Here is a 14,979-nt window from a genome sequence, read left to right on the forward strand (position 1 = left end):
TTTTGTCTTGGATCAGACCTTCCTCTTTTCTCACTTGGATTTGACCCCTTTCCATCACCATGCTGCTGGCACAGTGATCATTCTAATGTGCCACCCTATTTAAGATCCTTCAAAAGTTCTTCATCACAAGAACAACTCCAAGCCTTTAACAGGAACTCCTCTTCATAGTCTGGCTTCTTCTCTCTCTTTAGCCTTTCCTCTTGCCAGGCCCCCATGTGCTAGCCATGTTTAGTTACTTGCCGCTAGGTTTTCAGTATCTTTCTCCCTTTGCTCCAACTAGAAAGTTCTCCATTCCCTATTACTGTACCTCCTTCTTCTTCCCCACAGATGCTTTGCTCAAACCTCGACAATCCTTAATTATCCTTTAAGATTTATATTGAGTATGATCTCCTCCTAGGAAACCTTTCCTGGCTTTCTCAAATGGAATGACAGCTACCTCTCTGCTTTCTGTCATCAGATTGTCTTATGCTTACCATTCTCAAAGCACTTGTATCATGGTTTGTATTTTTAGACTACATGCCTATTTCCCTCAACTAATCTGTAAACGTCTTGATGATAAGGAGCTTTTACAAAATGTCGTGTTTTCAGCAGAGAGTAAATACAGCATTCCTGGCACATAGAAAATGCCCAGTGAATGTATTACCACATGGCTTGAGATGTAAAGATGAGGAATTACTTTTAAGCTCCCATCATAGGAAGATAATTTTTTTACATGCGTATGATGGTTGATTTTTTAAAACCTGCAGACTTTGTCCAAAGTGAGAAGTGTATATGGGTGTATATGTGTGTGTGTGTGTGTGTGTGTGTGTGTGTGTGTGTGTGTCATGTCCTGACTCCATTCTTGGGTGCATTAAATAACTCTTGAAAGCTTCAGTTTCCTCCTCCCTGAAACTCTGTAAATGAGAGTTAATTATAGCATCTGTTTCAAAAGATTGTTGGAAGACTAACTCAGTAGATGCTTATAGTGAAGATCCTTAGCAAGGTGCTTGTGTTTGTTTCCTATTGCTGCTGTAACAAATTGATTACTCGGTACAATGCAAATACCTTACCGTGGAGTTGTAGAGGGCAGAAGTCGAAATAGGTCTCAATGAGCTAAATTAAGGTGTTGGCAGTGCTGTATTCCTTCTGGAGACTCTAGGGGATGGTCTGTTTCCTGTCTTTCCCAGCTTTTGGAGGCTTCATGTGTTCCTTGGCTTGTGGCCTCTTTCCATCTTTAAAATGAGCAATGGTCCATTAAGACCTTCTCACACTGCGTGGCTCTGATACACAAAACCTCTCACCTCCCTCTTCTGTTTGTAAAAACCCTGTGACCCATCTTGGGCTCACATGAATAATCCAGGGTAATTTCCCCATCTCAAATTCCTTAACTAATTCACATTGGCAACATCTCTTTTGCCATTTAAGGTATGTAGGGTAGCATATTCACAGGTTCTGGGACTTAGGAGGTGGATGTCTCTGGAGGAACGTTAATTTTGCCTACCACAGTGCTCGATATGTTCATTATAAGTGACCAGTGAAGTTCAGATATTATCATTGGAATTATAGACTTTTCCTTAAACATTTTTTTTTTTATTTTTAATGTTTTATTTATTTTTGAGAGACAGAGGGGGGGGTGGGCGGGAAGGGGCAGAGAGAGAGAGGGTGACACAGAATCCGAAGCAGGCTCCAGGCTCCCAGCTGTCAGCACAGAGCCTGACGTGGGGCTCGAACCCACGAACCATGAGATCATGACCTGAACCGAAGTCGGACGCTTAACCAACTAAGCCACCCAGGTGCCCCTCCTTAAACATTGTTAATTAAACAGAGCTGTGTTCCAGAGCTGATACACTTTTGAGCCAAACAACCTTGATTGGTGGGGCCTTGTATTATTAACTGGGCGTGAAAGAGCCACACTTCTTTTACTCCAAAAGTAGGTTAGGCGATTCGCTTTTGAAATTTTCCTTAGCCATTTTGTTATGTGGGATGCACTTAGAGTAAATGGAAATTGATAGTTATTTAAAAGTACCTAAATAGCCCTAAGGAAGACAGTTTTACTTTCATTACTATCATTATGTACTAATGACTAACAGTTATTGAGAACTTACTATGTGCCAGGAACTGTTCCAAATGTTTATATATACATTGACTAATTTGATCTTAACAGCCAGTCCCATGAGGGGAGGGACTTTTATTTTCCTTATTTAATGGCAGTTGAGACTTTGCCCAGTTTCGGGGCTAGTGAGCACCAGAGATGGGATTTAAACCCACGTGGTCAGGCTATAGAACCTGTACTTTTAACCACAGCACTGTAAAAATAAGAGTGTAGAAAATTCTGGGGCGAAATTGGAAGAGTGAACCCTCGATTGTGGGCTAATCACTCTCAGCATTTTTATAGCTCACCGTGGTGTAGCTTGAGGGTATTTAGTCTTATCGAGTTCTAATGTTTGTACGTTTTAAAAAATGACCAACTGTGAGGTGAGAATTGGTCGGTTTCCAGAGCTGCTTGAAAAGAAATTGTCTAGTGAGTTCAGGCTTTTAAAGACAGGTCCTTAGGTTTATTCTCTCTCCTTCTTTGTCGGTTGGTCCATCTGTCTGTCTCTTAAAAATATACTTTAGGGACATTAACTACAGCAACTACCATGTATCATATATTACCTGTCCCTTTCTATCTATTTTGCCAGCTTGTTTTCATATGTAGAATTTAAGAGCAAGGAAGCTGAATTTTTTAGAAAGTTATTATCTCAGTGTTTCCAGTCAGTATTTCAGAAGATGACCCCCTTCTTCCTCTTCTTCTTCTTTTTCTGGTAATTCATTTAGCTAATTTTTTAAATATAATTTATTGTCAAACTGGCTAACATGCAGTATGTGAAGTATGCTTTTGGTTTGGGGGGTAGATTCCCGTGGTTCATCGCTTACATACAACACCCAGCGCTCATCCCAACAAGTGTCCTCCTCAGTGCCCCTCACCCATTTTCCCCTCTCCCTGTCCCACCATCAACCCTCAGTTTGTTCTCTGTATTTAAGCATCTCTTCCGGTTTGCCTCCCTAAGCAGATGTTATTAACACTTTCACCACTGTGGTTTGATGAAAAAGATAAAGGAAAGATTATGAATATGGTTAATTATTACAAGCAAAAGGTTGAGAACAACTGCCATATGAAATATTTCCATATGGAAAGCAACTCCTTTTGAATGGATTACTCAGGGATGTAACTGTGAGGAGTTTGCATTTGCTAAATGTGTGTTGACAGAGCTGGATGCTGACTCAGAGGGTTAGCCTGCTAAGTAAGTCAACTTTGTGGACTTTAAAAGTTCATCATGGCCGCGTTAATGGAATTAACATGTTATTGTGAAAAGTCTATTTATGCCAAAGTAAGGAACGGTGAGAGCAACTAATAAATGGGTGAAAATAAAATTATATCTAATTGATTGGTAAATTTTCCTGTATGAATGAAATCTGTATTACATAGTCATCAAGCCTATCAAATACATTTATTTTGATCTCAATCATTTTGAAAATAAAAAACAATTACATAAAGTCTTTCATTTTACTTACTGCATTTAATACTTACTCATAATCATACAGACAGTTTGGAGAGTATGTTACCTGCACCACATGGTCACGATTGAGTTTTTATGCTCTGACGTTTTATTTAGAATCCTTTGGCAGATGAAACTGTTGACCTTAGTTAGCTAGAAAACAGCTGCTTTTCTATTTTGATTTGTAGTTAATGTTTTCCAAGTGTCAAGCACATGTAGGGAAATTTTTTCCATAGACTGATATTAAACATTTTATTTATATTTCTTTTATTTTTAATGGTCCGTGGACTGTTTGGAAAAGTGAGAGCCAATTAGAGCATTCGCCGTAAATTCTTCTAGAAAAAAAAATCTCCCTTGGGTATTTCTATAATGAATCAATATCACATATGTTTATTTTAGTGACATACTCAATTGCAGTGCTATATTCTGGAAACAATCTGTTGTCTATTTTTACTAAGTTAAAAATACATGATCTCTTTCAAGGTTTTCAGGAGTTTCGGCCTAAAGCCAAAGTGAGGTGATTTCCAGTAATCTTAGGTTTGACTATTTTGTCGATGAATGAATACCTTGAGAAAGTGACCAGTTGATAATCCTAGTTTTAATGCCTGTATCTTATAGTCATATTTATAGTTCTGGTCAAAGATGAAGGTAATTTAGTTCCTTCTCTTAGTTTTTCTAGAATTAGAGTTTGCTTTTTAGCGGGTTTTCCGATCTAGGCTTGGTAAATATATGAGCCCTATCATTTTTATTTATTTGTTATGCGCAGGTCACTGAAACTTAGTGGAAAATGTGGAGAAATAAAGGCTGAACCTAAGCAGGCACTGTTGTCCTTTGGCGGCAGATATAGAGATATGAAGAGCTTGTGTCCTGGGTACTAAGTAGCATAAAATGGTGGATGAAATTGAGAAACTGAGAAAGCCAGAAGGAAAGACCAAGATTCACCACATTTCATTTATTTGTTGTGAGTCTCAGGCGAAATGGAATTGCCCTGCATTCTTTGGGCACCAGGAACCCTAGATGGGAGGCTCAGTTTCTATGCCTGAAGCTTTTGAGAAAGCAGTGGTTTCTTCACAGGATTAGGTTATTTGTGGTAGAAAAGAAACTCTCTTGGTTGTTCCAATGAAGTGGGTAGTTTTGTGAGCCATCATCTTCCTCTTTGGGTTAGCCAGGATAGAATGAGACCTGGGAAAGTAGTTCGAGAATTTTCTCAATATGTTTTTAAAAATAAACACTTCTAGGGGCGCCTGGGTGGCGCAGTCGGTTAAGCGTCCGACTTCAGCCAGGTCACGATCTTGCGGTGCGTGAGTTCGAGCCCCGCGTCAGGCTCTGGGCTGATGGCTCAGAGCCTGGAGCCTGTTTCCGATTCTGTGTCTCCCTCTCTCTCTGCCCCTCCCCCGTTCATGCTCTGTCTCTCTCTGTCCCAAAAATAAATAAACGTTAAAAAAAAAAAATTTAAAAATAAACACTTCTAGTTATGTATCAGAATTTTTTTTTTTTTTTTTTTTTTTTTTTTTTTTGTCTTTCAGGAACAGTAAAAAAAGCCTATTTTAAATCAAATGGGACTGAACCTTTGGTCACCGATGGTGAAGTCCCAGTGTCTGATATTGTTCTTACAAATACGATTTGTAACAAGAGCACTGTGACGTCTGCCACGCATCCCAACCAGCACGTTCCAGCCTGGACCACGGATGCTTCTCTCCCAGGGAACCAGAATCACAGGCACACAAGTAAGTCTGAAGGTACTGAATACCCATGCCCTTTAATGTTTGTAGAACCTACAGGTGGATTTTAAGTGTGGCAACCAAGTGTGACCACGAACTGGCCACAGAGGCCACATTGCACTCACTTACCCAGCAACCCTAACTGAGGGTTCTGTTCCTAAGCATGAAATGCCATCAGCTCGGCCATCCAGATAGGGAGGGATAAGGGTGGGAAAGGAAAATGTATGAATGTCATTCAACATTTCTGAGGCACACTGCTTGCCCCGATAGAATGGTAGTGATTTTTATGGTGGTTCATCTCTGAAAGTTTGTGCTTCTGTTTCGAAGTTTTGAAGTTACTTGTTTTGAGATAGATAAATGAATATGTAAGTGAAGTTACTTATTTTGTTATTGGTGCCTTGTGGGAAGGATCTCGGTTCTATAATAGAATGTCAATGATTTAATGGGAACTATCCCCCCCCCATTTACTTTTGAAGTGCTCACGCGTTCTTCTTTCCTTACTTCCCTCTTCTCCCCCCTTTATTGGCTGTGCAATTTATTTTATGTGTTGATGACTGACAATCACACCTTAAGGAAAATGGTGTGTATGAAACCCTGCTTGAGGACCAATGCCAGCTATTCCAGAACAAGAGCTGGGAGAGAGAGAGGACAGAAAGTGTGGAGATGCATCCAGGTAGATAGTGGCAGACGGTATGCTGTGGAACATGATTTTATTCCTCAATATCCCTCAAGTTTTTAGTAAGGTCACTAAGCTTCCAGATTGCTGGTGGGATTAGAGTTGGGGGCAAGCGCCTGAGAGCCTCAGCTCTGATCCAGTCAGCTCTGGCAAACATAATCAGAGCGCAGTCACTGTAAGAACTTTCTCTATAGTTGTCTTCATTCTTATTTTCTGCTTCCCCAAACAAGGTCATGTGATTGAAAATTATACAAAACTCATCCATCTGGGGTCATTTCCTTGTTTGTTCCTCCCTCTTTCATGAAAACCCTAGGGAATCACATCCTAGGTGTAGGACAGAGTATTGATTTTCATTCTGAGCCAGGAAGGGAAGGAGGAAGCTAAATTTTAGCGATCATGGTATATATTTGACAGTGTCTGAAGAAAAGTAGGGTTATTCTATTGCTCTAGACCCAAAGAGACAGACTGTTTGGATTCCATTGTTTCACACAGCACCTACATATTAACTGTTTCTGATGCTTGGTGTTTACCAGTGATTAATACGGATTTGTGTTTATTACCTGACGGTAATAACTGCAAACCCAAAGTATGACAAGTAAAATTTGCTTTCCTCATGAGTTTTACTTTGAAGTTTTTAATGTTTTCGTCATGTTTTAAGCCCTTCATTTTTCTTAAGGACAGTGTTTCTCATCAGAAGTGCAGAGGTAATTTAAGCAAAAGCTCAGTCCCATTAATGTGTTTGCAATTATAGCGGTTGTTATTTTCTTTTGCTAAGTGGATTTTTCTCTCTTTTGAAAGTTTTGTCATTTGTTAAGATTCAAGTAGAAGTGGCAAACACATACTGTGAAGAGTAAAGAAACATATGGTATTTGTTACTCAGTTTGGAAGCTTGATGGAGGTCTGTTCGACTCGTTTTCTCTTCCTATGACTGGAACATTGCGTGAGACTAGGAATGTAATTTGACATGTAAAGGAAATCCAGGTGAAATTAGCACGGTTAAATGGAGAAAGGTCAACACCTTTGAATATATGTCATTCCGTGTTGTTCATGTACTTGACAGCATTGAGCTTTACTGCTAACCACATAGACCTTCGATACACTATCTTAACTAAAATTGTTCTTTGCAAGGGATTCGATAGTTTTTCATACATTTCAGTAATACTGCTAGCCTGTGATTGTAGAGCTTTTGGTCATTTTTAGGACATAGTTAAATTCTTTTCTCCTTATATATAATTAACTGATGACGTATGCAGGACAGGCGACACATACCATTTCAAGTTATGGAACTGAGGCTTAGCTGACATATCCCAAATTGCTTGTCTAGTACGTGATAGGCATGAAATTGGAATTCAGATCCTGGGACTTGTAGACCAGTGCTCTTTCAAGTTTTGCATGCTTCTTCATTTAGTCTTATTGCTTTCATTGCAGGAGCAGAGCAAATTTTAAGCTCCAGGAGAGTCGTCTGTTTTGTTTGCCGCTGTATAGCCAGTGCACAAGAAAATATTTATTGAATGAATAAGTAAACAAACTGCAGACATTTCCAATTTTTAATATCTGCTTTATCACTTCTCATTAATAATGTCTGATCACACTTCTGCACTTAGTAGTTACTTAACCAGTTTTATTTAAAGCATCATGTAGTGCCTTGTATCACTACTAACACCTAGGAGAAAATTTGCTTTTGTCCCTCTGAAAAAATTGTTCTCTAATTAAAATGTCATTTTAAATTCCTGGCATATGTAAAAGCTATTTAAGTCCACTTCAGTCCAAAAATACAGTAGCCAGACATTCTGTTCCATCCAAATATCCTGGGTAGGAAACTAACAGAGGACTAACCTTCTGGCAAAAGGTACCAGGAAGTAGCCTCTCCTTAACACATTTGCCCCTGGGCATCCTTAATATCAAGCCAAAGCATAGAATACCTTAGTTTGTAAAGTCTTAATCAGAATCCTCCCTGTATGACACTGTGTGACAGAGCTTTGTAAATGTATAAAGTAGGTTTTATGTGACATCTGTTACTGCTGGACTTCCATGAGCTGCATTTTGAAACCCAGCTGTGATACGGAAAGGGAAAAGGTTGATAGCTCGCATGTTATATTTTAGCAAGGCATTTTTCTAGGTTGCCTTTTGTATTTTCACCTTTTCTCCTTGTATACGTATTGAAGCATAAACTGACTTTTAAGGAAAGAAAAAAAAAAAAAACTCTTTGACCAACCAACAGCATTTGGGTTAAAAATAATATGGTGGCCAATGGAATAACCTGGAAACTGATCAGGAATTGAAGTGACAAAAGAGTGGGGTACTGTGCTAAAAGCTTAAGATGTTCCTTTTTCTCATCATGTTATTTGATAACCAGATCCGAAATCTCTGCATCAGATGAGAATGCATCATATCTATCATTCACTTTAATCAAAAGAACACTTTTTGAGTTATTATCCACCTACTATAAAATTCACCCTCTAATACGTAAAATACAAGATTTTAAGAATGCATTCACAGAGTTGTGCAACCACCACAACTATCTAATTTTAGAACATTTTCCTCCATGCAAAAAGTGTTGGGGGCACCTGGGTGGCTCTCTTGGCCATCTGACTTCGGCTCAGATCTCACAGTCTGTGAGTTCGAGCCCTGCCTCAGGCTCTGTGCTGACAGTTCAGAGCCTGGAGCCTGCTTCAGATTGTGTGTCTCTCTTTCTGCCCCTCCCCCACTCATGTGCATGTGCGCGCGCTCTCTCTCTCAAAAATGGATGAACATTTAAAAAAAAAAAAAGAAAAGAAAAAAGAAATGTTGTATCCACTGTTCCTCATTTCCCCATTCTCCCATCCTGTGTTCAAAACTCCTACACTTTCCGTCTTTATGGATTTGCCTATTCTGAACACTTCATATAAACAGCATTATATAATAATTATGTGGCTTTGGGACTGGCTCCTCATAGCTTTCTTGAATATGTGCACAGTCTGGCCTTCTAGGTCCCAGAGAATATATCAGAGCCATTCTAAGGCCCCTTTGGCTATCTTATTCTCCAGTTTTTCCTTTTTAAGTGTTTTGGGTCAGCCTCTTATTTCCAAGGGCATCTTTGCCTTAGGTAGCTGTGAAGTTTAGCAATCGCCACACATTGTTTTTGACAAGTGCCCTGGGGATAGGGCTGTTTGCATATAGACAGTTCTGAGTCAGAAACAACAACAACAAAAAGTTCTGAGTCAGGTCAAGTAAGGAGAAGCTCTGAGAATGGATTCTTCCAGGGATCTTCCAGACAGGTTGAATAATGACAGTTTTCTGGGGACGGCTTTTTGGATAGCTTCAAACCCATTCTTTCTTCTCCATTGCCTCCCCCCTCAGTTGCAGGTTTTTGCAATAAATGCAAAGCCATTGGTTTTCAAGGTTACCGCAAAACTGAGGAGATGGTGATGGAAATAGGGCAAGATGAAATGCTACAAAGCTCAGAGTTCTCACTATGGTTCAGTCATTTTTCTTGAATAAATGTTCCTCTAATTGATGCAAGCCTTTGGTTAAATTCCAAAGTTTTGAGAAATTTGATTCTGATAATTTTTTTTTCCAGTGTTTTCACTGCTTTTACATAGGAGCATATTTCTGGAGGATCTTACTGTGCTGTTCGGGAATTCCTTCCTACCCCTCAATCATTTTTATCTTCCTTATCTACTCTAGTGCTTGTTTTTCATCTCCTCCTACATTGGGAGCTTGTTTTCTTCTTTTTTATAATGCACAACTATGTTCATATTATACATATTATGCTTAAATGGAAGTATTTTTCTTTTTCTTTTTCTTTTTTTTTTTGCATAAATCTCTTCATTCCCTCTCCTTCCTTTTGCATTATATTACCCCCAATCTGCCCATGGTTAACCCATGTTGACTACTTAGTGTATATGATTTTATAGTTTTCCCCATGCTCATATAATCATACACAAACATATATGCACATACCTGTATATAGAATAACATACGTACCTGTATATAGAATAACATACGTACAGGTTTTCTTGTCATTGTTTTTCAAAAAATGGTATCACATTTATTACATAAAATGTTTTCTTCATTCAAGAATATTTTGAGTAAATGTCTCCAAGACAACAATTTAGCTTTAATTCATTATTACAATGACTGAATAGCAGTCCATATTGTCATTAGGCCATACTTTATTTCAACGATTCTCCTAACAGTGGACATTCACCTTATGTTTACTTTTTTTTTTTTCTTCAAGGAACTATATAGAGTCTTCTGAATATAAAATGACTTGGATCAGAACAGTGAAGCTGTCTAAAAAGCAGAGATTTATTAGCACTGATAACTTTGTACCAAAAGTGCCCTAACCACATGCTCAAAATTTGCTGAGTGTAGAAAGCTTATATACCAATCAAAAACCCTAAGGTTATTCTTTCTTCCTGGTTTTCTGTTTGTTACATAGTATTTCTATTAGCTTGAAAATGAGTTCTGCAAGAATATGAGGCTAAGAGGATTAGAGAGCATCTTTTGAAGTTTTGCCACGAGTACTATTCATCAGGCAACTATCCAAGGGAGTACTTGGGAGAGGGAGTGTAATTAGACATTAGAAATCTTTCTTTTATCCCGACGGTTTCTAATACTATTAACAATAGAACCCTAGATGTCTTTATTATATTTTTCAAAACTCAGTTCTGCTGTCCTCAGAGTAAGATACACACCTCTGTAGATTGCTGACTGTGGATTATTGTGCTGTTTGGAGTAGGAATCTGTGCTTATCTGTTCTTACATGTGTAAATGTAGATGAGTGAATGGATTAAATGCATCTGAGAATTGTATCCTTAGCATTCCTCTGTTGTTGTTGGATAGTACTTCTCTATCTGGGGTCTGAGAGACCTCAGATGTATTCTGGGGATCCAAGAATTCTCTGTAACAATTTAAGTCTATGCTTTCATTTCAACGACAATATAAAATAGCTAATGTAAGCCTGATCTCGATAACCTGGATAACCATCTTATAACAAGTATTTACATGGACTTTTGATGCCTGTATTTGAGCTTCTATTTATGATTTATGTTGCTGCTAAGCTGCATTGCTTAGACATTTGCCACGCATCAAGAAAGGAACAGAGGCAGACTTGATATTCTTCTCAATTGCAGAACTAAAGTTCATACCAGCTTCTTGTGCAAAGGGCACCTTCAGGACAACTCAGATGGAGAAAAATGGTGACCCACTTACTCAGCTGGAATACATTGTAGTATAAGTGTCCTAAAGACAGAAGAAACTTGTGCCTCAGCACCATGCTTTTCAGAGAATAATGTTAATATTATTCATTAATGTAATTAACTTAAATTTCATTAGTTTTGTAGTTTTGTTTCAATTTAATTTATACATACTAATTTTGTAGTGGTGTTAGATCTATAGGCATAAAGTGGTTTATATCTAATTGTATATATACTTGCATAACTTTCTTCCCGTAAAAATGCCTATACAATTTTCAGCTTGCAAAATACTGCTTTAGGGTGACAGAATGCTAGCTGTTTGTGTCACATCCCCAGAAAAAGCAGCGATGCTCTAGGGCAAAGCTGCTTCTTCTTCTTTTTCTTCTTCTTCTTCTTTTTTGACCCCACCCCCACCCTAACCCTATGGCAGAGCTTCTTAAATTTTTTGTGCCCAGGGCTCCTTCTGAAATCTGATGAGGCCTCTGGGTACCTTCTCAGAGTATTGTTTTGGTGCTTAAAAAAAATTACACAGAATCACAAAGGAAGGCAATTTTATTACAATTCAGTTACCAAAATATTAGAAATACAAATTCATGGTACAGTAATTCACGTGTCTATTAATGCATTAAACGATGGTATCTAGCTATAGGCCAATAACTATAATTTTATAACAGGGGTGAGCATAAATAATAATTTGAAGTGTCTAGAATAACTCCAGGTTGATATGAAAATACCAGATATAACTTTTAATTTGTTCTCCTACATTTGTTACCTGCATTGATAATTTAAGTATGCTCAATTTCAGTAGGAGATTAATGGAAATAGAAATGCTATTTTTCTCCAAATCAGATTCTTCATAGACAGTAAAAATTCTATGTGTAGGCACTTTTGGGGTCTTTGAATTATGAGTAAGGACACATATTCCAGATGAAAAAAGTAGTTTTTGGTAGCTAAGAGAGTTGAAGGCCTGTTTAAGCTGCTTCATTAGGAATTTGCTACTACAAAATTTACTGTAGTTGATAGGGAAAAATCTGTTATAAAATGGCCGACAGGACTGATAGGGGAATTTCAGTCCCTGCCTAAAGACTTCCGTTTCCGGGTTCTTCTTCCCACCCTGCTTGCCGTGAGCACCAAATTACTACTAATGAGGAATGCGGAAGTAACAGACTATAAATTGTCCCCTCTGTTGATGCCCTGCACTCAGACCTCTGGAGAACGATCTCTGCCCTGGGCTCAGTCCTCTGGAGAACGATCTCCTCTGAGCCCCCCGGTGTAAAATAAACCTCCTGCCTTCCAAGATCTCTGAGTGCCACTTGGTTCTTCTGCTGGGTGATCCAGACCAGTTTCCGTAACACAGTCATGATCCTGGACACCATCGCTTATGTACTCAGCTAACCCCCAGTGTTCCACACCAATGTTCACGTCCAGTTGGTTTCCCTCCACTGTATATTAATCATATTCTTCAGGCTTAAAGAATACTTATGAGATTCAGACATGGGCTTCTGGCTAGCATCAACATCTAAGCAAGAGCCAGCAAAGCATTTGAATAATTGCTTCATGTTCTTCCAGTTCGCATGGTAGCATTCTAGTGAAGACCGGCACACTTCTTGGGAGAGAGAGAAAGGAAATTTGAATGTAACACTGGACTCTCTTTTTTTCCCCCCACTCTTCCTTTTTTCTCCTCATTTCATCTTTGGATGACTGGGAAGTATTGGGTCTCTCCCAGAGAGAGCAAACTTGCAGAGGTAGGCTTTTGAAAGGGGTAATGGATTGGTGACTGGCTCACTCTCCTTTGACTACAGTCCCAGTCTTCCCTTCTCAAAGATCTCTGGATAAGACTTTCTGACCTTCTTTCCAAAAGGAATCCTTCCACAGGTGACATATTCCCCCACATTCCACAGGTGACATATTCCCCCAAAAGCATGTTCCTGTAACACATTACTAAAGTAAGCGAGTCAGAGTTTAGGTAGTTCTGTCAAAGGCCCGTGGCTCAAAATTTTCCTCTCCAGATTTATTATCAATTTCCTTTTCTGAAAGAACAGCCCAATATCTTTGATCTGTATAAAGAAAAAAATAATAATAACAAGGTAATACTGCATTACAATCACAGTCCCAATAACAATTCAAGGTTACAAATCATCTTTTAAAAGACAAATTCTCAGATAAAACTAAACAAACAAACAAACAAACAAAAACAACTGTGTAAATTATTCTACTCTCTGGTTCTGAAAGAAAATTGGCATTGTGTATATTCTTCTGCCTGAATCATTCAATTTGCTGACTGTCTTAGGTTTTTGGTCTTTGTACAATTCTGTGTTGAAAGCAAAAAAAGAAAAACCATCAGTGGGAATCTGTTTGCTGTTATTTATGCCTTTGGAGAATATGTCTTTTCACTTGTAGTTGAAATGAATATGATAATGAGTTTTGTAAGCCAAAAGCTTTGTACCAATTTACATTTGATATAAACCACTCCTTGTCTTTTATTGTTAACATATTTTATGCTTATATTTTTCTCCACTGCATCATTAATCTAATATTTGTATGTGGTGTTTGAATTGATAAAACTTGTACTTGTTTATAATTATGTTAATTGGTGTGAATTCACTCTGATGTGTACGTACTCTTCCAGGCTTTATGAGGTGTCTCAATTTCTGAGAGTTTAGGATATTCTGGGAAGCACCATTTATTCATCAGCAACTGTTTATTGGGTGCCATGCTCTGGGGTTTGGCTGTGCAGACTATAAGGGTGAGTCAGATAGAAATCCTGTCCCCAAGTCGTAGCTGCTGCCTGGTCACTGCCTTAAGATAATGAACATATTTACAACCTGAGAAATTCTATAGGAGTTTCAATGACAGAGGAAAACATGGTCTATTTCAATTCTTCTTATTTCTTTAAAAGATAAGGTTTCTAATTCATACCACTTACATGCTGTAAGAAATACATTTTCCCAAACAATAAAGTTTTATTTATAATTATAAAGGTAAATTTTAGTTTAAAGGTTTGACCTGGAATTTTAATTTTTGGTGAGATTATACTGTTTCATTATTAAATTTAAAAACTTATTTATCATGTAATTATCTTAGATAAATTGAACAATAGTTTTCAATTTTATGGGAAGGCCAACCTTGCTTTTATAGGTACTACTGAGAATTTGATCACCTCAGGAAGTGGGAGGTCTAGAATTATACAATTCCCTTCTTGAAATTTCTTTTCAAATTTCATTGTTTATTAAGTAATCAGCTCAGAGAGTTTGTTTCTGCTTTGGTTGTATGTTTAGAAATGTGTTCTGACAATGGATATACATTAAGAAACTGATTTATGTTAACTCGATGGCTATTAAGCCACAGTATGTTACCATATTATGTATCCTTTAAAGTCAACAGAAAAGTTTAAACATAAATAATACGAGAGTGCTGCCATGAAAAAGAAATGGACACTTTTTTTTTTAACGTTTATTTATTTTTGAGACAGAGAGAGACAGAGCATGAATGGGGGAGGGTCAGAGAGAGGGAGACACAGAATCTGAAACAGGCTCCAGGCTCTGAGCTGTCAGCACAGAACCCAACGCGGGGCTCAAACTCATGAACTGTGAGATCGTGACTTGAGCCGAAGTCGGATGCTTAACCGACTGAGCCACCCAGGCGCCCCAGAAATGGACACTTTAAATCAAAAGTCTCTGCTAGTTTTAGAGTTCGGGGATTGGCCAAATGGCCATGTTATAGCCAATCATGAGATGCAGTGAAGCAAGTAATGTGTGGGGACACATCAAGTTCTGTCAGTGTTCAGGTGAGGACCGGCCACCCCTTCCTTGTTTCCTGTTTCTCCCTTTGGAAATGGAGATGTCTATCTTATGCCTGTCCCACCATTGCATTTTGGAAGCACA

General features: G+C 38.3%; 1 protein-coding gene across 5 annotated transcripts in view; it reads left to right on the top strand.

The window, feature by feature from the left end:
* The window catches only part of CORIN (corin, serine peptidase), a 260,054-nt gene that overhangs the window by 48,398 nt on the left and 196,677 nt on the right, over window positions 1-14,979 (top strand). For 4 of the 5 annotated variants that reach the window (XM_030313921.1, XM_030313922.1, XM_030313924.1 and 1 more), the window contains exon 3: window positions 5,045-5,245. The exons of the other annotated variant lie outside the window; for it this stretch is intronic. In XM_030313921.1, coding sequence (XP_030169781.1) covers window positions 5,045-5,245 — 201 coding nt within the window. The remainder of the gene's footprint in view (window positions 1-5,044; window positions 5,246-14,979) is intronic. 5 annotated transcript variants of the gene reach the window in all.

This window comes from Lynx canadensis, chromosome B1, assembly GCF_007474595.2.
Source record: "Lynx canadensis isolate LIC74 chromosome B1, mLynCan4.pri.v2, whole genome shotgun sequence".
Taxonomy (NCBI): domain Eukaryota; kingdom Metazoa; phylum Chordata; class Mammalia; order Carnivora; family Felidae; genus Lynx; species Lynx canadensis.